This window comes from Cladophialophora yegresii (genome assembly GCF_000585515.1).
Source record: "Cladophialophora yegresii CBS 114405 chromosome Unknown aczIN-supercont1.1, whole genome shotgun sequence".
In the NCBI taxonomy this organism is placed as follows: Eukaryota; Fungi; Ascomycota; class Eurotiomycetes; order Chaetothyriales; family Herpotrichiellaceae; genus Cladophialophora; species Cladophialophora yegresii.
This window is the reverse complement of record NW_006913045.1, coordinates 1443522-1464804: the sequence shown is the minus strand read 5'-3', so window position 1 is coordinate 1464804 and position 21283 is coordinate 1443522. Positions and strand designations below refer to the sequence as shown.

Sequence of the window (21283 nt, the reverse complement as noted above, 5' to 3'; positions counted from 1 at the left end):
TTCGAGAAAAATCTGGAGGTAATTGTGACGCCAAACCACCATTGTTCATACGACAAATGCGTGTCCATATCAGATTGAATTTGATTGATGATTGGCAGCCTTTCTGTCCTGATTTCAAAGCCTGCCTTCGATTTGCATAGCGTGGATCTGCAGACTCGGAGGCCAGGGGGAAAAGAGCAGATAGATCACGAATAAATATGTTCGACTTCTTTTGACCAGGTCTGGCACCTTTTCTGAACGGTGATCCTTCTGTAGCGCGAGTCTCCGAACACCATTTTTAGTCCGACCCTATCACTTGCACCACGACGTCGGTTCAAGCTCGACACTGCATCCATCGTCAATCGTACACTACCGCTACGATGGCCGCCCTCCCTTCCTACGAGGCAAAGCCTCTCATTGTAAACAGAGGCGCGCCGGGCATCAGCTACTACACACCCGCCCAGATACCGCCGTCCGGCACAGCTAAGGACCCCCAGTCTGATGGCAGCCCCATCCCCAAGCTCTTCCAACCCCTCAAAATCCGCGGAACCACATTTCAAAACCGCATCTTCGTGTCGCCTATGTGCCAGTACTCTGCTCAGAACGGTTACCTGACCGACTGGCACCTGACCCATCTGGGGGGCATCATCCAACGAGGTCCCGGTCTCACAATCGTGGAAGCAACTTCTGTAACACCCGAGGGTCGCATTACCCCAGAAGACAGCGGACTCTGGGAAGACGGACAAATTGCCCCGCTCAAGCGAATCGTCGAGTTCGCCCACAGCCAGAACCAGAAAATCGGTATTCAGCTCGGCCATGCGGGCCGTAAAGCAAGCACTGTTGCTCCTTGGTTGAGCCGAGGTGACACTGCACAGAAGGAGGCTGATGGCTGGCCCGACGACGTCCTTGCACCCTCGGCCATCGCGTTCCAGGACACATACCCCAGCCCCAAGGCAGTCACCATCGAGGATGTCGAAAGAATCAAGAGCGCATTTGCCGACGCTAGCAAGAGAGCCGTGGAAGCTGGTTTTGATGTCATTGAGCTGCACGGCGCGCACGGCTATCTCATCCATGAGTTCCTCAGCCCCATTAGCAACACACGAGACGACGAATATGGCGGATCCTTTGAGAACCGAACACGCTTTGCCAGAGAGACCGTTGAGGCCATCCGCGCTGTAATCCCAAAGGAGATGCCCTTGTTCTTCCGGATCAGCGCAGATGACTGGCTCAGTGGACAGAAGGAGTATCCGGACAGCTGGACGGTGGATCAGACTGTCAAATTCGCACCCATCTTGCGCGATTTGGGCGTGGACCTGCTAGATGTAAGCTCAGGCGGTGCCCATCCTGCTCAAAAGATCACAGGCGGTCCAGGCTATCAAGCCCCCTTTGCCAACGCCGTCAAGAAGGAAGTTGGGGAGTCTTTACTGGTTGGCACGGTCGGCTCGATCACCAGCGGCACCCTCGCACAGGAGTTGCTCGATCAAGGTCCCGACGTCGCTTTTGTTGGGCGCTTCTTTCAGAAGAATCCAGGTCTGGTGTGGCAATTTGCGGAGGAGCTCGGCATTGAGATCACGGCTGCGCATCAGATCTCTTGGGGCTTCCAGGGCCGCATCGGCGGTAAAGGCAAACCCCCGTTGAAATCTGCTCGTTAGATGTGTGTAATGTTGCAGGGAGCTCGAGAGAAGAATGATGAGAGCAACAGCAAGCGACGGGTTCGTAGGTAGGACAGGGCGCGTAGAAGAGAAACATACATAGAGACATCGAGGGCAATACCCAAGTAGAGCAGTTGTTCAAGACAAATCCACGGTCACGACCTCTACAAAGTATCTTCCAGAACGCTCGCCGCGTGTAGATCTGCTCTCCTAGCCAAACAATCAATACCGGGTTCCATGCATCGCGCCGCTGTGCAGAATTCTGAGAGCGAACCAGAATCAGGCGCTTGGCCGGAGGCTGTTTCGGGTGCTCGGGGCTAAGCCAGTTAAGCTCAGAAATGTCTTGGCGCGTTTGAGCTTCAGGTTCGGGGTGCATTGAGGCATCTGTCACACCCTCCGTCGTCCTATTCAGCAGCCTCCCTATTCAGCCACCTCGTCCACTCATTCAAGTTGTGTTCTCGTATCAAGTCTCTCATTACTGGTCCCTTCAGAATACATCTCGCTTTCCACGCTCCCTATTTCGGGGTCATTGTTCTGCGGGTCACCCTAGACCCGCGTTCGTTCTTTATTTCCCCTGCTACCCCTTGTCTTCTCCAGTCTTGCGCACGCCTTTGTACACTTTGGGCTCCCCGAACCCTTACCAAGGGCTTCCTCGACTTCGACGACGTGCCTCTCCATCCTCGATCGTCAACCGACAGACGGTGCAGGGCGGTGTTTGCTGGTCAAAAGGCATCGGCAGTGGCACTGGCAGACTCAGAAGCAGGCGTCACTGCCGTCTCACCGAGAGCACGCGACAACAAACAATGAAATAGCCTCATTTCAAGCCAGGGGTGTGTCTCTAGACGCACAAGACGATTGAGCTGGACTCTTCACACAAGTTACCTGATTAGCGGCAGTGCCGCCGGTGTCCTCGGTCACTCCAGGCACCACATTTCACACGGATATACAAGCAGTTGCCCGTTCCCCCAGGGCTTTACGAATCTCCTCTATAAACAGCTGCCAGGTTGCAGCTGCACCTACGATCTTTAAAACAATTCGGATATTGTCTTCGCCATGGGGTGCTGCGGTGGAGAAAGAGAGAAGTTTGGCAACTTGAGCGCCGAACAGAAATGGGACTACATTGTATGTCTTCGCTGGGAGTGGTGGATCTGGGCTGACACGTGTTGCAGAATCTTGACGATTTCAGGTCCTCGTCGTGCTGGACACCTTTCGCCTATGGCTACCTCATGGTTATGGGTATCGTCTCGATATCCGTCTATGCTGTCGACACCTTTACTGCAATCAACCTCCTCGCCTTCGACAAGTGGGCCGGCCAGATCAAGCCCGAGATACCCTTGAACATCTCACGATGGATCTTTGCCGGCTGTATTATCCTGTCGTTCATTCTGCTCGTCTATCGATGGGTGAGAGCCGTTCGGGTCATGCGTCAAGGAGGGGTTGCCAAAAGCTATCTTGACCCTTTGGCTGTCCGCGTACAATCCATCCGATGGGGAAAGGGAAGAGGATGGAGACGGTTTCTGGTTTTTGCCGAGTTGACAAAGAGTCGGAAGGGCGCTGACTACGTTGCCCTTTTCACTTATTTCTCTTTTGAAGCTTGGCTTAGGATCGTCTTCGCCGAAGGACCACGACAGGTGGTAAACGCCATCACCTTGTACTCAGTCTTGAGACTGAAACTAGTCCCAGAGGGTGAACACGCGCCTTCGGACGGCCACTCACCCGTGGTACAATTTTTTGTCAACGTGGGAATATTGGCCGATTCCAACCACCTGCAGGCGGTTATCCTCTTCGGCATGTTATGGACCCTTGTGATATGGGTTATCTCGGTTATCAGTCTGATCGTCTCGGTTATCCTGTACCTCGTCTTCCTCTGGCATCACATTCCGACGGAGGATGGCGGTCTCACAGGGTACTGCCGTAACAAAATCAACAAGAGGATGGAGAGAGTCGTGAGGATCAAGGTTGACAAAGCACTTAAGAAAGAAAATGCCATTCGCGCTCGGAAAGAGGCCCTGGCTGGCCGTGGGGGGATAATGTCAGACATTAAGAAGCAACCCACGCTCCCCGACCTTGGCGATGTTGGCTCCCTGCCAACTTTGTCGAGGACGACGACGATGACGACCCTTCCGGAGTACACATCCCGTCCAACCACCAGCAGAAACAGTGGTGATCCCGTTCCTACTCTGCCGACTTTGCCTAATATTGCACCGCGTCCGCCTATGCCTTCACGGACGGTGACGCATGAATCTGCAGCATCGTGGTCAAGCTACAAATCAGATGCTCCTTTAATGGGCAATGCAGAAGAGATGGGCTTTGCACAAGATCGGATCCAAACGCCCGGGTCCGAGTTGAACGGTGGTTGGTATGGAAGACCTGCAAATCGGAGCGTCACGAACCTGTCGCAACCATCTCTTCGGTCTTTCAGTCCCGCGCTTCCTCGGCCAGGGACAGCGCAAGGAGATAGGAACGGCCCTGGATCATATCAAATGGACCCCCTTCCGCGTCCAGGTACGAGTAATTCCAATGGTGGACGCTTCAGACAGGCCTCCGACGAAAACAGTGCTCTTCCGTACCCGATGGATCGAAGTTTGACACCATCCGATGAGCAGCCATCACGGACGGGACCAATTTTTGATAGTCCAATCGACGGAGCTGGTCGTCGTACCCCAGCTGTCGCGGTCGGCCCGACATTTCCACGTATTCCTGAAGAGCAGAGCCGGATGTCACCACTACCCGGACCGCAATTTCGCTCACAAACTCCTAGCCAACGACCTCCGGAAAGATCATTCACACCCGCAGGTTTGCCTCCAGCGAGGTCAATAACCCCGAGTGGCGCTCCCACTTTACCACGATTACAGACCTCACAGTCTTCTGGCTACATCCCATACTCTGCAGGACGATCGATGACACCGGCCTCGTCATCGATTCCCCCAAGTGCTACTATTCGTAGCGTGACTGACCCAGTTAGAACGTATACACCTTTTGGACAGCAACCACAGGGTCTTCCCAGTGGCTCACGAGGAGGCTCAGCACCCTACAGAGAGGGGAGGCAGGATACCGACGACATCTTGGACCATTATTGAGCTAGTGGACCCGGATCAAATAAATATTAGAGCAACTTCTGCGCTCTTGGCGATGAGGCAGTAATGACGGTTGGTATTGGCGAGATTTTGTAGCGAGAATGTCACATTATCTTGCTTCCGTCCCTCGGTGTTTCCCCCGTCGTAATCGTAGAGTTCGGTGTTACAATGAGATCCGGGTCGTCTGATCGTGATGGCCGTTAGTGGTACGAGGTATGTAGAATGTCGAATCCGTCAAGGTGCGCCACCTGAGCTCTGCGATTGGTCAATTTGAAGTGCACGCTTCATCCATGTGATACTTCCTCCGTCCTTGACTGTTGTACCCTGAGCCACGGCCGCGCTGCGTTTGTTACCGGTGTTCAGTTCCATTAAGCACAATGCTGCCAGCAAGTGGCTTCTCTAGAGCTCTGCGAGAAGCCGCGCCTGGCTTGTCAAGACGCTTTTTCGAATGCAGTGGTCGAAGACACGCCTCGCAGGTTAGCATCGCGAAGGAAAAGTCGATACTCAATGGACAAGCTCGAAAACCCAGCACATCACCGACGAAGCCCACGGGATACCTCTCTAGTACGAAGCTATGCTCCCCGTCCAGTTACTACACGCGGTCACCCTTCCCGGCCCCGTACTTTCGGGCATTTACCCAATCTACAAGAGCCAGAAGAACAACCTCTCCGGAGGTAGGGGATCGCGCGAATGCAGAACATCAGGATAGTGGAAAGCACGGGGATGAGACCGGGAGCAGAAAATCATTTTTTCCAGACGCATCATCGAACACGGTTGGCTACTGGCTTCTGGGGAGTGCTGCCAGCGTCTTTGGGATCGTCGTGTTTGGAGGTCTCACAAGACTTACAGAGTCTGGGTTCGTATACCTTATGGTTTTGACCTTCTCGAAACATGCAGAGCGTGCTGACCCGAGACAACAGCCTGAGTATCACGGAATGGAAACCAGTCACCGGCTCTCTACCTCCCATGTCTGAGGCTGACTGGGAGTCTGAATTCGCCAAATACCGTTCAAGTCCCGAGTTCAAGATGCTCAACTCACGCATGACGCTCGACGAGTTCAAGTCTATCTACTGGATGGAATGGATCCATCGCATCTGGGGCCGCTTCGTGGGCCTATCTTTCGTCTTGCCCGCGGCTTTTTTCATTGCGAGGAGGCAGGTCTCCAGATCCATGGCCGCGAGACTGCTCGGTATAGCTGGGTTAATCGGCTTTCAGGGTTTTATCGGCTGGTGGATGGTGAAGTCCGGCCTGAAGGACGACCTTTTCGCTCCCGGTTCGCACCCACGTGTATCACAGTACAGATTGACTGCGCACTTGGGGGCAGCCTTTATTTGTTACCTCGCCATGTTCTGGAACGGTCTCGACATCTTGCGCACGAACAAGATCTTGCGCGCGACTCCTGACACAGCGAACACGACGCTGCATGCTTTGAAGAATCCCGCCCTGAGACCTTTCAAGCGCTACGTTGCCTTCCTCGCCGGTCTAGTCTTCATTACAGCCATGTCTGGAGGCCTGGTAGCTGGTCTAGACGCAGGCTTGATCTACAACGAGTTCCCATATATGGGGCTGGGACTTACGCCGCCAAAGACCGAGCTGTGGGACAAATTCTACAGCCGCGAAGCTGATAACAGCGATCTCTGGTGGCGGAATATGCTCGAGAACCCCAGCCTAGTTCAGCTCGACCATCGGATCCTCGCCACCACGACGTTCACAGCAGTCATGGCTCTCTGGACTTTCGCACGCTCCGGCGCGATGCAGAAAGCTCTACCCCGGGCGGCGCAACGAGGCGTCCACGGTGTCGTCGGGTTCGTCTTTTTGCAGGTCACCTTGGGCATTACTACGCTACTGTATTTGGTGCCTACGGGGCTGGCGAGCGCGCATCAGGCGGGCAGTCTCGCGCTATTGACTTGGACGATCGTGCTGGGCAGTCGGGTCTGGTTCCCAACACAAGCTGCGCGAATTTTGGCTCAGCGAACGGCGACTGCGACACAGGCGAACTTGGGCAGCAGCAAGTTTACGCCAAATGCCACGGAGATGCTCAAAGCGAGGTCGAATGGACTGATGCCTGGAAAACCCGTCGCGTTGGCGGCCGCGGGAATCATGCCGCTTGGAACGGCAATAGGTCTGATCTTGTCGAATGAGGCGGAAGGTTCACTACGAGAACAGCTGTCCAGAGGAGGCTCTCAGGATTCGTCGAGGTCGAGAGATGAGCAGGTGCGATTGAAGTGAGTCTGGGAAGGCTGGCATGAGAGCCCTGCACAACGTGTTCATTTATGCAAACCAACTTTTCTTCACTCTTCATCGAAATGGCTTTCCATCTCTCATAAAACTGCTTTGCTTTCCTTGTCTTCACTTTGACCCTGAGGGCTTTCGCTGCCATCCGAAATGCTCACGGGTTCAGCGGTCGAGGATTGCGACGGTCCTGGCTCCAACATGGGACAGCTGGACGGGACTGACAGTCGGGCCACGCAATGTGGCATGGGCTTACTTACTTACGCTGCCAGTCCTCCGGCAGTCTCGCCAGCGGCAGGACGGCAGCAGGTAGCTTGGAAGCGCCGACCGTGATATCAGCTTCAATAACGCCTATCTCTGATATGCCTTCAAGCCATGACCAGGGTCCGCATCCGCCATAAAGTGTTTCCGATGCTCACTTCACAGCACGATCGAGCCCAACGCACTTCTCTGCAGACTCGAGAAAGATCCAGAAAGCTGAAGGGCAACGAAAGAAACCACTTCTTCGGCTGACGCTATCTCACGTACGGAGTACTACTTGCCTTTAAGGAGGTCCGTCGAGCACCGAGAGAAGTCGAGTCAGGAACAGGAGCAATGATGAACCTGAGAAATGAGCTTCGGAGCGGGCCGCCGCAGAAACGGCAGATTGTACTCCGTACTCCGTAGGGCGAAATGAAAAGCCCAACGGGTGGGAACATTCTGCTCTGGCCACGACGCAAAAGCTGCTTGCTCGGGGACACCCTGGGAAAATGGGTACTACGAGTTACCCAACCATCAAAATTGACCTTGCAGCGGATGCGCATCTCAAACGCTCCGGACATGCAGCCTCAACATCACTGCTGGGCCAGGGCCACGAGTGGCGTTAGGGCTTGACTATTCCGTGACAGCTGCCTGGTGTGTTTCAGGATACCCAGCAACTGTGTGGGGTGGCGCGCTGTGGCAGCAATAACGCCCGCCTTGACCGCAGCCTCCGGGTCGAGCAATGTTCTTGTTGATCAGAGACCGGGAAGCAGAATCGGGTAGTCAACCCATTCAACAACGGGTTTCTTGTTAATTTAGAACCACGTGGGAGGCACCAGAGAGGAAGCGACAGTCGTCTCTTTGCTAAAAAGAGTGCATCTCCGTCAGGATCAGCCAGAGATCGCCCGGAAAAGTATCGGGAAAATCAATGTTAGGACACTGCGTGATCGATTGTGGACGCGGTGCACCACTGTCTACCCCCGTAGTAGAATTGAACAGGTACAGAAGTGGGGTGCCATGAGATTGAACCAGGCTCCCAGGGCTTGAGGCAAGCAGAAGAGATTGCGCGACAGACAAGCCATTGATCCGTATGATGACAGTGACGCGCTTCTCAGCATGCTGTTGATGACTGTTGTTGAAAGGGGGCTGCAGCAAGGCCGTTGAAATGCAGCGTTGGCATAGTTCACTAAGTCAGCCATGTGGCATGCGATGACAGCCACCGCCTGGTTTTCTGGGCTTGATCGGCCTGTTTGACCGCTATCCTGACAAGGGTCCAGGTGATAGTACGGAGTACGGAGTACGTGAAAGAGTTTGCCTGGTCTGCTACGATGGTGTTTTCTCTTGATGGCCGTTCAAAACACAAAGCGACAAATCACTCACATGTGAAGTCTGCTTGGTGAGGAAGCACGTTAGCGCTGAAGTACGGACAAAGATGGACGACTACTGCTGGGAGCTAAATATACTCTCCATGTGAACAAGTTTGACCATGGTCGTCGAGCCTTGTAGTTGGGCCGGCAGAGTTCTTTGCGCGTCTCTTACCGCTGTGTGCTGCAGTAGCAGAGCAGCAAGTGGATAGCATGGGCGTGGCACGTAGAAGCCAGCATAGAAACACAACGCCCATCGCCCACTCTCTGTCTGTCCTCCCATTGTCTGTCACTCTCTCTGTCCCCTTCGGCGCTGCCTGATAAACAGCCAGTCACATCTACCTAGGGCTGAACACTGGTCGGCGCGGTTGTCGCTTGCCCTTGCTCAGATTAAGCGCCCCTCATACACCTGCTCCGGAGCATTTTAGTTACAGTAGAAGGTTGCAAGCTGGACTCCAGGCCCGGTTTAGTGCAGTGTCTCGCTGCCCGCTTTTCCCTGCCCGCGCCATCTTGCCTCGTGCAACTGGCACCTGCACTGCGCTACACATCACCGCACCGCACGTCTCTGGCAAACTGCACCTGCCAGACTGACCATGGACCACGACATTTACAACTCGGCCACAGCCAACTCGACCACTTTCTCATCCTCCAAGAAGCGACGCAACACTCTGACCAAGAACCCTCCGCCTTCTGCTTACCCCTCCAAAGGATCGCTGCCCAAGCTGCAATCGTCTGCGGCACTTCAGCGAACGCCATCCGCGCCGTCTCCATATCAGCGCAGTCACGACGCCTCCCAGTCAGCCCGCGATTTCCACCACCGATCCCAGTCCAACGCGTACGGCTCATCCAGTTCTTCTCTCGAACACATTAGCGGTGCGCCCTCGCCTATAGTCACCTCTACCAACTTCTTCGCCGCCTCCGCCAACAGCTACCAACTGCCGCAGCACACTCCCCTCTCGCCTCAAACCTCAGATGACCGTCACAACGACCTGATCGGTGCGCCATTCGACGCCTCAGGTCTTCTGTCCTCCTTTCAAGCTACCAGCATGAACGAGAAGCAAAATGGGGGTGGCTCGTCGCCATTCCCTGCGCCTTTGACACACACTTACACCAGTCCCGATCTTAGATCTCACCCGCTTCGCAACTCACAGACCTTCGGGCCTGGCGCCGTGGCCATGATGGAAGTTACTCCCCCCAGATCAGAGAACGGCACGTTCAGTCCCAAGCGGTTTTCGGGCGAGGGCCACGTCAAACCTGCCGGGCCCTTTCGCAAGAAGAGTGGCTTCTCAAGCTTCGTCAATAACATGCTGGGCTCTCCCAGAACCATCAAGATATCTGCTCCCGAGAATCCAATGCACATGATACACGTTGGCTATGACAATCAGACGGGGCAGTTTACGGTAAGTGGTGCAGTGACCTCCTAATTACCGCTTGCGTGATGCAGCGCTACTCTCAGCCTCACAGCTAACGCATTCTTGACACAGGGACTACCTGCGGACTGGCAGAGGATCCTGTCCGACAGTGGCATCACCAAGGTTGAGCAAGACCAGAACCCGCAAATGATGATGAACATCGTGGAAACATACAAGAACAACTTGGGTGGCAACGACGACGGGGTTTGGCAGAAGTTCGACCACGCGAAGCTTTCCGACTCTCCACAAAGTAGCAACAGCAGTTACCGGAACCCAGGCAGCCCTCACATTGGCTCTAGTCCTGCCCAGTTCTCGCCCATAGCCGGTGTTATTTCACCACCCGCAAGTCCTCGGTTCCCACAAAATCATGAAGGCAGTTTCGAAAATCCTCGAGCACCGCCGCCCATTCCATCAGGGACCTCTGGCAGCACAACGCCCGGCCTGAAGCCAGGTCAAACACCGACAATCATGATGCCGAACCGACCTGCACCCAAAGCTCCTGCGCAGAGCCTACGAGATCTGGCGCCCACGCGGCCTGCGCCGCCGCCTCCGATCAACAGAGACCTGCCATTACGGCCACCTCCGGAACAGTCCAGACCGCAGCCCGCACCAGCATCACAGCCCAACACACCACAAGTCTCGCAAGAAGAGTCAGCAGCGCGGAGTCGCTCCAATTCCAAAGGTCCTAGTACGACGCCTCCACGCTCACAACAAGCGATCCAATCTCCAGTCCAATACCAGCAACAACAGGAGCATGCGATGCTGCTCGCGCAACAAGCGATTCAAAGCAAGCAATTGGACCGGAGCAGAAGCCAGCGTCAAGTTGCACCAGGTGCACCAGAAGTTCCACCAAAGATTCTACCTCAGCAGTACAGCCCGAATGTGCCACAGACACAATTTGCTGCAGTGACAGCTGCACCAGCCTTGGACAATGCTCCACAGGTGGCTGCCGTACCCCGACCCCGGCAGAAGCGGCAACAAAGTAACATAGTGGACGTGACGGCAAGGTTACGCGCAATATGCAGCCCGGGTGACCCTACGGCGAAGTACAGTAATCTCAACAAGATTGGACAGGGTGCTTCTGGTGGTGTCTTCACCGCGTATGAGGTTGGGTCGAAGAGATGTGTTGCAATCAAGCAGATGAACTTGGAACAGCAACCAAAGAAAGACTTGATCATCAACGAGATCGTGGTGATGAAGGGCAGCCAACACAAGAATATTGTCAACTTTATCGACAGCTATCTGCACGATGGAGATCTGTGGGTCGTGATGGAATACATGCAAGGTGGATCTCTTACGGATGTTGTGACATTCAATGTCATGAGCGAAGGACAAATCGCCGCAGTGTGTAGAGAGGTGAGTGCGCTCGGACAATGTGTCCCGAAGCACAGCTGACTGTCTTAGACCCTGTTCGGCTTACAGCATCTTCATTCCAAGAACGTGATACACCGCGACATCAAGTCGGACAACATCCTTCTTTCGGAAAGAGGAGACATCAAGCTCACCGACTTCGGCTTCTGTGCGCAGATCAACGACTCGCACAACAAACGCACGACCATGGTGGGAACACCATACTGGATGGCTCCGGAAGTTGTGACAAGGAAAGAATACGGCCGCAAGGTTGACATCTGGAGCTTGGGCATCATGGCGATCGAAATGATCGAAGGAGAACCACCGTACTTGACCGAGTCGCCACTGCGTGCATTGTACCTGATCGCTAAATACGGGACACCGCGCATCAAAGACGAACAGGCGCTGTCGCCTGTTTTCCGAGACTTCCTCCATTTCGCCTTGAAGGTCGAGCCTGAGAAACGAGCCAGTGCCCACGACCTGCTACATGTAAGTTGGCCACCTCTCTGTGCCCATGTCGCTCTCTGACAATAACTCAGCATCCGTTCATGCACAACTGTGCGCCGCTCACCAGCCTAGCTCCCTTGGTGCAATCAGCCAGAGAAAGCAGAGCTGCTGAGAAGGCCAACAGAGTCAATTGACGACTGTGGTGGTTGAATAACTGTACAATTATTGCAGCGAGGGTACGATAAGGTGGATCCCTTCCGACTGGGGCGTATTTTGGACAGGACGATCGTATGTTAAACCGGTTCAAGCTGTCGATTGATTGGCGTATGGGTATTTGCGCCGTCAAACCCACCGAGAACGGTGCACAATTAGACGGCCGGACACGAGTCTCTAGCGGTGAGGATTACAAGCACAACGGCCGGCCCTTCCTCACAAAGAGCTATTGATTCGAGACGGGCTCAACTGGCCTGCTTTTTTTTCTGTCCGACGTTTTCCGCAAGCTCTTGGCTTGCCGCTTCCTTCACGACCGCGAACATGTTACGAAGCATACGAAATGGCAATGGAGTTGCTGGGATAGGCGCCTGGGCAGGGGTGCCGTGAGCAGTCTCGAGGCGACAAGAGCCCGGGACAAGATCTAGAGGTTCAAAAGTGCTGAGATGAGCTACGAGTTTCACCTTGGAACGTGTAATACCAAGGCGGAAAGGCAAGCAAATCAGCCATGTAGACGAGCCAGCTCTCGAAATCATTGAGCTATGGAACAGTACGCACGCCGTGTAGTCGTACCGTGTACTGTATCGAGCCCGCACTTCTGTGGCGTTGCCCGTTTGACTCGAGGAAGTCATGTGGCTGTGCAGCACCTGAATCTGAGCTTCACATTCACCCGCCACTTACTCCGTAGTGCTGCGTCATTCGAAGGCTGGACAGACCAGGCTGCGCCCAAGTATCTCGTGCTCGAAGGCAGATAGCTCAGGTAGTCGACGGCCCTGCGCACCGTTTCTGCACTCTAATTTGATCACCAACTCACTCTCTACTGTCTACAAAGTTCTCCATCGGAAGCGCAACCGTCATGTTTCGGACCCAACAGAATGTATTCGACGATGCCGTCGGTAAGCTCCTCCATACGAACCAGCCTGCCTGGACCTCTCTCGATGAAGGTAGCCCACTGACTGTTGCTTCTTCGCACATGTAGCCAAAGCCACCGACGAGAACCTAACCTCCGAGAACTGGGAGTACATCCTCGATGTGTGCGACCGGGTATCGTCCAGTGAGAGCGGCAGCAAAGACGTCGTGGCCGCCATGATCAAACGACTCGCACACCGCAATGCGAATGTCCAACTCTACACGCTCGAGCTGGCGAATGCCCTGAGCCAGAATTGCGGGATCAACATGCACAGGGAATTGGCGAGTCGCAGTTTTACAGATGCGTTGTTGAGGCTGGCCAACGATCGGGTATGTTTGACCGTTGCGGTTACCAGTAGATGCGCTCGTCGCATTTCGGCTTGTCCTCAGTATATACGGTGGTCGCATTTCGGCTTGTCATCAGTATATACGCTGGGTCGCATTTCGACTTATGCTATGGTGGTGCTGCTGGGTAAGGACAAAGTGATGCTGACGGGGAAAGCAGAACACCCATCAACAAGTCAAATCCAAGATTCTCGAGCGGATGGAGGAGTGGACAAAGATGTTTGCGAGTAATACTGAATTGGGCATCATGGAGCAGGCGTACATGAGGTTGAAGGCGCAAAGTGAGTCCCCCATGGTACATGGTACAGCGGGTGTTCAGTTGGGCTGACGGCGTGGTACAGATCCTAGTCTCCAACCACCGCAGGCCCCAGTGAAGAGCGCAATTACAGATTATGACAGAAGGCGAGAAGAGGAAGAGCTACAGATGGCCCTCAAGCTGTCAATCCAAGACAAGTCGTCTTCGGCTGCTGGTCCCTCTACCTCTAGCCAACCATCAGACGCACCAGCAGAACTGGCGGCACAAACACCGGGCGGTCCGCAGCAGCAGACAATTCCTCAGCCCGTCCCCTCCGGCACCACAGCTGCGACGGTATCCCGAGTACGAGCGCTCTTCGACTTCCAGCCCTCGGAGCCGGGTGAGCTCCAGTTCCGCAAGGGCGACGTTATCGCCGTGCTAGAATCCGTGTACAAAGACTGGTGGAAAGGCTCGCTACGCGGCCAGACGGGTATCTTCCCTCTGAACTACGTCGAAAAACTACAAGATCCCACACCAGAAGAGTTACAAAGGGAGGCGCAGACGGAGGCCGAAGTGTTCGGCCAGATCAAGAACGTGGAGAAACTGCTCGCGCTGCTGAGCACGAGTACGGCGGACATGAATGTGCGGGATAACGAGGAGATTACCGAGCTATATCAGAGCACGTTGGCGATCAGGCCCAAATTGATTGACTTGATTGGAAAGTACACGCAGAAGAAAGGTGAGGCCGGCTTCAAACCCAGGCGCACAGGTGACTAACCATGACTATTAGATGACTTCCAACAACTCAACGAGAAGTTCATAAAGGCCCGCCGCGACTACGAAGCCCTCCTCGAAACGTCCATGGCGCAATCCGCCGCACAATACGGAAGACCCAGCCCAGCACCGTACGGGTACGGGCCTGCCGTAGGGGGTGGGCTCCCACCAGGCCAGCCTCCAGCAGGAGCGGCAGGCTATCCGCCTCAGAGATTCTACACGCCTGGTGAGTTTGGCACCGCCACTCCGGGAGCGCCGCAGCATTGGATCTAAATGAGCGGGTACAGATGGTCAAGCTCCAAACAACGGCGTTCCGTACCCTTTCAACCCTCCGCAACCTCAATTGGCATACCAGCCGCCTTATCCTGTCTCAAGCCCGCCTCCGCAGAGTCACACGCCGAGTAATCTCAATCATCAGCCTGCTCCCCCAACTCAATCGGACGGCTATCCTTCGTACCCTCCCACAACCGCAGCAGGTCCCGTCCGTCGTCAATCCCACCCCCCTTCCGAAGCTGCATATACCGGCTATCCACCCGCGCAGCGGCCAATGGTTCAACCCCCAAATATATCCCAACTACAACTCCACGACGACCCCGCCAAAGACTACTCACCCAGCAACTACTCCATGGACGAGACCCCGAACCAGCAGCAATCCCTGGGCGGCCCGTCCGCGCAGCCTCCGCTATCTCAACCATCGTACCACCCACCTATGCCCCAGGCACCGACCACGTCGTCACAACCTCCTCAAACATCGTACCCGCCACCGTTGTCGTCACAACCGCCCCCAGCAACCTATGATTACCCACCTCAGAATCCCATGTCTCCTCCACCGCCTTCTCATGGCCCACCACCGATTCCTCAGGGAGCGCCGCCAGGGGCGGGAGATGCCCCGCAGCACAGGCCCGTCACGCCCCTCGCGCAAAGTTCCGCGTACCCGGTGTTTTCGTCCCCGGGCCAGCATCAGCAGCAGTACCAGGCTTATAACCAGCGGCCGACGAGTTATTATCGTTGAAATTGGCGACCACGAAGCCGACAATAACGTGAAGCGAAGCAATCACGCAGGGCACGAGAAGAAGGAACATAGTGGTGGACCGACATCGTCCCTTCAATACTGGGCGGCCAAGTGTAGAAGGCATCTTCATCCAGTGCTACGCGAGGATCTGAATCCCAGAATGTAAAGGACAGCGCACACGGGCAGCGAGTGAGCGGGTCTTTACCCCGTCCATAGTACCGGGCGACAGACAAGTGGGCGTATGTACCGCATGTACACTTTTGCAGACAAAAATGGGAGCAAGTATTCCGCGTGGCACGTCATGTCAGGTGGTCAGTTCAGGTCATGTCAGAATGCAGGCACGCCTAGGGGCAAGGGACAAGGGACAAGGGACAAGGGACAAGGAGATGAAGGAAATTGGGTTCTGTAGAATTCATTTCCAGTCGAACTTCAAGTCAAATACTGTACTTGGGCCGCTCAATCAGCTTACAGTAGGCCGTGTCGTGAGCGGTCCAGCTCCGGGGGCCATAGAGGCTCGAGAATGGCTACGTTACTGTATATCGGAATCTCGGGTAGTGTATATCATGTACGGCGCCGGACCTGAGCCTGGGCCTGGGGCGTGAGAGTCAAGTCGAGATGAAATTGCATTGCATCGAATCGGCTACTGTCTCGTAGGTGGACGGATGGGTTCAGTGGGTTCATGGTGTGTATAGGTGTATAGGTGCGTAGAGGTATTGTGCTAAGAGGTCGGAGGTACAGCGTCCAGAGTACAGCGTTCAAAGCAATGGTGGTAAGCATACCAGCGCAAATAGAAATGAATGCTCAGGTCACCAAGTTTGAGGTCAACAATCTACTGATACGTATCGCAAATCGGTACAATATGCCGAAAGTGTCGGGAGTGGAGAATTGGAGGGACAGCTGGATGGATGGACCGAACGGACGGCCTTGTCTAGGATCAGTCTCTGATACGCGACGAACGCAAAAGTGGATGAGAGTATATCTGTGCTCTGCCTGTTTTACCATCATAGGACCGTCGTGACATGTGTAGTCACGACAAGGTTAGTAAAGCCGGTCCTCACATATGTAGTCAGGACAGCGTTAATAAACTGACTGGCGGGAGAACATGCAACTGAGACTTCCTTTCTACATGGGTGACAAGGATTAGATTGATTTGGCCGACTTTTCAAGTGCAAGACGACAGTGGGTTGGTATGAACGGTGTCGTTCAAGACCAACTGCTTGAGAAAAGTCTTGATCCTGCTGCTGCCGCTGGAGAAGAGACCTGTCTGGCTCGCTCCATATAGACACCGTCCGAGCCGTAGCTTCCAGGTCTAGTCGATATGAAATACCTGCTTCCGTCCCTGGAGTCACGGTCGTAGAGAGCCAATGTGTATGCGTTGCGTGGGCCGAGCCAGCCCAGCCCGGCCCGAGGAAAATCGATATGAACTAAACGCCGCAATGTGTTCAAAAGCACCGTTTGACTCCGCCGCCGTTTCGCGGAACAGATCTTTTGAATCTCCTTCTATTTCTTGTCTTGACTCTGCATGTATGTGTATCCAAAATATGCGACAGCAGCACCGATCAGGAGGACAGCGTAGGCAGCGATGCCGAGACCAGCACCGCCGTCGGACCTTCCCCCAGGACCGGCTGCGATCTTGTCCGTGGCTCCAACTTTGGGGGCTGGGTCGCCGGGACCGCGCTTCAAGCTGCCAACTTTGAGGCCCTCGAGGATTTCTCGTGCTTCGTCCGAGTGGCCGACATCTTCGAATGCTTCGGTTGCGTCCTGGCCGCCGACGTCGAGGAGGACTTCTTCACCGCCCCTACATTGGTTTCATTAGGTTAGTCTGGTGGTCGTAACACTGGTGACCATACGGCTACCGATACAGGTGCCGATACTGCCGTCCATCGCACTGTAGGCGGAGGACGTGCTGAGTATCGTGCTGTATGTGGGGCTCCCAGGTGGTGGGGAAAGATGCGTGCATTTGGGGTATTACTGGCATGAGCTGAGCAGGCGAGGACAGAGACTTACGGATGCTCGTCGACGAATGTAGACGCGTTGTAGACCTTGTCGTGGATGACGAGGTAGAGGTCCTTCTTTGTAGAGTGCTTGGACACCTCAGCGTAGGTGAGTTCTTCGGACATGGTTGCGGTGAGATCTGATCGGAGACAGAAGCGATAATCAGAGAGATGGCTTTGCACCGAGTTGAGGCGAAGGAGGTGAGGAGAGCTGGAGGCCGCTTGATTGACTGATTGACGGCAAGAGCGAGTCGACGAGGTTGCGCAGATGTGCGGCAGAGGAGGGAGTGGCAGAGGACTAATTAATCGGAGTGAACGTGTGAAGAAGTGGACAGAACAATATCCATGCACGCACTGACTCGGCAAATCAGAGAGGAGACAATTGCTGATTCCAACTCCAACGCTCGCTTCCGAAAAGTTACCGCATCCCGCTCGCTTTTCCCGTGGTTACCCCCATCACTCGTCGCTCTGATTCCGCTTCTATTCCCCTTGCCGGGCGACTGATGGGTCACTTTCCCGGGTGCCCAACATGGTGTGGGCGCTTTCCGTACTTCGTCCCAGTGCTGTTAGCTCGGTCCTTTGTACCACAACAGGCAGTTCGAGAGCGCAGGCCAGTCACGTGATTACGTGCTCACGAACACGAGCTTGAAGGCAGGAAGCCGTCGGACTTTTGCGCGGGCTCACCACCAGTAAACAATGCGCTGGGCCAGTTCAATATGCAGCAAGAACCCCACCATACCTGACGACGATGTCTAGTGGCATCGTGTACCAAGGTGTCCCATACTCGCGTGAAACCAATGACAATGACAGCGATCAGACCTTGTTCGCAGGGCAGAAGCTCTGGTTCTCTCATGTCATTCCACAGCGCAGATGGCTGATCGAAAATGCGCGACGTAATGGGGCAGTCATTGTGGACACCGATACGGATGCCGACGTGAGACTTGTCGACCATGCGAAGAAGAACAACGCCCCCGGAACACACTCCTACAAGTACGTTGAATCGTCCATCCGCAATGGCAGACTCGAGGACCTTACGACCCATACAGTTGGCGCACCTTCGAGAGTTACGAGACCTATCGGCAGTAGCGTGACGTCGTCCAAAGGAGGGAGGACTCCTTTCACACCTGCAGATGATCAGTTCCTTTGGAATTGGCTGAAACCGTTTGTGGACCGCGGCGGCTCGTGGAAAGGGAATGAGATCTACAAACAGCTGGAAGAAGTGAATCCAAGACATACCTTTCAGAGTTGGCGCGACAGATGGATCAAACATACACAGTATCAGAAGAGACAAGTCACCGAGATCGTCGAACCCAACCATCATCAACAACCAGAGGGACCAGCTGCAGCGCCGTCGGCCCCTGCCGCGCAGAAGAAGAGGCGGAGAGAGTTGGATGACGATGGGGAGGCTTGGCGGATGAAACATGGCCAGGAACAGCGCAGTGAGAGACCCTTACGTACGGAGAGATCTGCTGCCCCGAAATCTCCTGTTACCGCCACGCCAGTGCGAGCAATCCGAGAGCGCATCCCATATCAGACTTCCGCTGGCCGTCAAACTAGGGTGGACGTTGCAACGAAAACGCAGCCAGCCGTTTCCAAGCCCTTCACAGAGGAGGAGGCTGATATGCTGTATGGTCTTGTCGCGACTGTCAGGGGGATGAAACTTGAGGAGTTTGATGCGCTTTGGGAGGTGCTGGCCGAGCAGAATGATAGGCACACGGCTGCCGGGTGGAAGGGTCATTTTGTCGCGAAGGTACTCCCTGACTATTGCAGAAGAAATGGGCTCGCCATCTCAAAGGTTACGCCTTTCTTGTCTCAAGAATTTCAAAATGGCACTGCCGCTGTCTCTGGGGGCCTTGAGAGTCAGACAGGCTGTCGCACGGGATCCGTGGCGGCGTCAAGCCAGGGTGAGTTGCAATGCGCTATCTGCTTCATTGACGAACCTAGCAAGTGGCGGCAGGACAAAGAAGGCCGAGTTCTTTGCCATGATTGCTACAGGCTCGTGAAGGTGCATGGATTCCGGAGGGCGTCGATGCTAAGAGCTGGACAGGAGGGGGAGGGGGGAGGTAAAGCCCGCGACGCAGAGATAATGGAGGAAAGAGAAGGTGAAGAAGAACAAACTTCACATATTTCGCCTGAAGACAACAATGTTTCTACGCAAACCGTCCCAACTTGCAGACATACGACGCTTTCAGATGAAATCGTCGAAGCTTCGCAAAGCGCAGATCAGACCAGCCCTCAATCGCGGCGCCGGACAAGATCACCTTCATTCCAACCTGATTCTCCTCCCTTCACTCGTCTCCCCGAGTCCAACACCTCGAGAAAGAGAAGTGCGGGAAGAAGTACACAATCTCAGTCGACACAGCCCTCGAATCCGTCAAATGTAAACAGTCAGGATAGCGCCTCCGGTACTCACAGTCAAAGTCAAGAGCGGGCGTCTCAGGCTGCGGTGGCCGCTATGGGGGCGGAGCAGTCGACGGAGAGTCATCCTCAATCAGTCGGCCCACAAGCCGGCGCCCGTGGAACATCCTCGATTGTTGCCCCTGCATTCCGAACATCCTCAAGAGACACGCGAAAAGGGCTGCATAATGAGCCAACACTTTTACCCACACAGCAGCACTCTTCACTGAGCACTGATGGCCGGCCCAGTAGCCAGCGAACTGCCCACCTGGTTAGCACCGACACCGACAAAAAGAGCCAGAAGATGCCTGCGCTAACATCACCGCCCATACCAACGTCGCCATCAGGACGATCCGAGACACAAGTGCGTGGCACTTCATGGCTTTTTGTTTCAGAGAGTGAAGATGACGACAACGCCGAAGGCGACGCAGAGGCTAACGGTAGACTACTTCGAGACGCCGCTGGCGCTCAAGCCTCACCTTCTACTAGTGTGCAACTGTTCAGCGACAAACCAGGTCCCAATGTCCACTCATCCTCGGAATATGATGTTGATGAGACGGATGAAGATGTCGAAGTCGATTTCGCCGACCTCGTACCGCCGAACAAGCGCCAGAGATCGGATGAATTTGAGACTGCCCAAGAGATACGGGAGAACTATGAGACGGCGCAAGAGGAAAAGGCCCAACAAGACAAAAATCAACGTGGATGCAGGGAAGCACCGTCCGACCAACTCACTAGCGACGAGGATATCGACCTGACAGAGCTTCCTGACCCGGAAGGAGGATTCGAAGCTTATGGCGTTGATGCTTCAGTCATGCCTCCTGACGATGAAAGTAACGATGCTTTTGACTCCACCGAGCACCCCGCCTCCGAGGGGAAAGATCGTGACGAATCGCCCGAGATTAAGATCGAAGACGAAACCTGGCTCAGACCTCGCCACGGGGCTATGCTACCCCTTGAAGATTCACAATATCTCTCCATTCCCAGTGCCGAAAGCCTAGGAGAGCCCGTCGAATGGCAAGAAGGCGCACAGAGAGCTGAGGTGCACTACGTGAAACAAGAGGATGACAATGATGAGGCACAATTGCAGAAGGAGAGGCGGATTGCAGTACACTGTCAAGAAACACAACAGCCCGAAGCAGAGCCTCAAGACGCACGACACAAAGGAGCACAATCGAGAGAAGCAGAACACGCAAGACAGGGACGAAGCTCAACAACATCAGTTCCAGATCAAGCACAACCTTTGCCTACCCCCGAACACCCGATGGACAAGTGGTTCGACGAGCAACGCAAGTCTTACCCGACCACCCGCGCCTGCGAACAGGTGCTTCTCAAAGCCGCCGAATCCACCACCTTCCAATGGGAGCTCGCCAGCACCATCGTGCCCATTATGCTCAGTAACCGCCATGCCCACGCCACTCGCCTGCGTCGCCAACGCAGAGGCAAGGAGCTCTCAACGGCAGAGCTCGCAATGTTCGACCACGACAAGTTCCTGCCTAGGGATATTCAAGGAGTGTGGACTGTGGAGGACGATAAGGACTTGTGCAGTAAGGATGGGGAGAGGCAGAATCGCGTGTTGAGAAAGCACGGCCGCTCAAGCTGCGCTGCTAGATTTGAGTTCTTGAAGGATGCGTCTGACTAGACTAGAAGTGAA

General features: G+C 54.7%; 7 protein-coding genes across 7 annotated transcripts; 6 read left to right on the top strand and 1 right to left on the bottom strand.

Annotated features, from left to right (window-relative positions):
* Positions 1–359: 359 nt before the first annotated feature.
* Positions 360–1631, top strand: A1O7_00521 (oxidoreductase; the record flags this gene model as incomplete). Its single annotated transcript, XM_007754562.1, has 1 exon — positions 360–1631. One exon carries the CDS (start codon positions 360–362, stop codon positions 1629–1631), a length of 1272 nt encoding a protein of 423 aa, XP_007752752.1.
* Positions 1632–2684: 1053 nt separating this feature from the next.
* Positions 2685–4711, top strand: A1O7_00520 (uncharacterized protein; the record flags this gene model as incomplete). Its single annotated transcript, XM_007754561.1, has 2 exons — positions 2685–2753; positions 2801–4711. 2 exons carry the CDS (start codon positions 2685–2687, stop codon positions 4709–4711), a joined length of 1980 nt encoding a protein of 659 aa, XP_007752751.1.
* Positions 4712–5085: 374 nt separating this feature from the next.
* A1O7_00519 (cytochrome c oxidase assembly protein subunit 15) lies at positions 5086–6937 on the top strand (the record flags this gene model as incomplete). The annotated part of the gene is made up of 2 exons (XM_007754560.1): positions 5086–5564; positions 5629–6937. 2 exons carry the CDS (start codon positions 5086–5088, stop codon positions 6935–6937), a joined length of 1788 nt encoding a protein of 595 aa, XP_007752750.1.
* A 2200-nt stretch (positions 6938–9137) lies between these two features.
* A1O7_00518 (STE/STE20/PAKA protein kinase) lies at positions 9138–11947 on the top strand (the record flags this gene model as incomplete). The annotated part of the gene is made up of 4 exons (XM_007754559.1): positions 9138–9944; positions 10029–11312; positions 11361–11795; positions 11846–11947. 4 exons carry the CDS (start codon positions 9138–9140, stop codon positions 11945–11947), a joined length of 2628 nt encoding a protein of 875 aa, XP_007752749.1.
* An 872-nt stretch (positions 11948–12819) lies between these two features.
* On the top strand, positions 12820–15238 carry A1O7_00517 (signal transducing adaptor molecule; the record flags this gene model as incomplete). The annotated part of the gene is made up of 6 exons (XM_007754558.1): positions 12820–12859; positions 12943–13202; positions 13378–13498; positions 13559–14191; positions 14243–14452; positions 14514–15238. The coding sequence occupies 6 exons, from the start codon at positions 12820–12822 to the stop codon at positions 15236–15238; spliced, it is 1989 nt and encodes a 662-aa protein (XP_007752748.1).
* A 1500-nt stretch (positions 15239–16738) lies between these two features.
* A1O7_00516 (cytochrome-b5 reductase) lies at positions 16739–17358 on the bottom strand (the record flags this gene model as incomplete). Its single annotated transcript, XM_007754557.1, has 2 exons — positions 16739–17036; positions 17246–17358. 2 exons carry the CDS (start codon positions 17356–17358, stop codon positions 16739–16741), a joined length of 411 nt encoding a protein of 136 aa, XP_007752747.1.
* A 622-nt stretch (positions 17359–17980) lies between these two features.
* On the top strand, positions 17981–21271 carry A1O7_00515 (uncharacterized protein; the record flags this gene model as incomplete). Its single annotated transcript, XM_007754556.1, has 1 exon — positions 17981–21271. One exon carries the CDS (start codon positions 17981–17983, stop codon positions 21269–21271), a length of 3291 nt encoding a protein of 1096 aa, XP_007752746.1.
* Between the last annotated feature and the right edge of the window lie 12 nt (positions 21272–21283).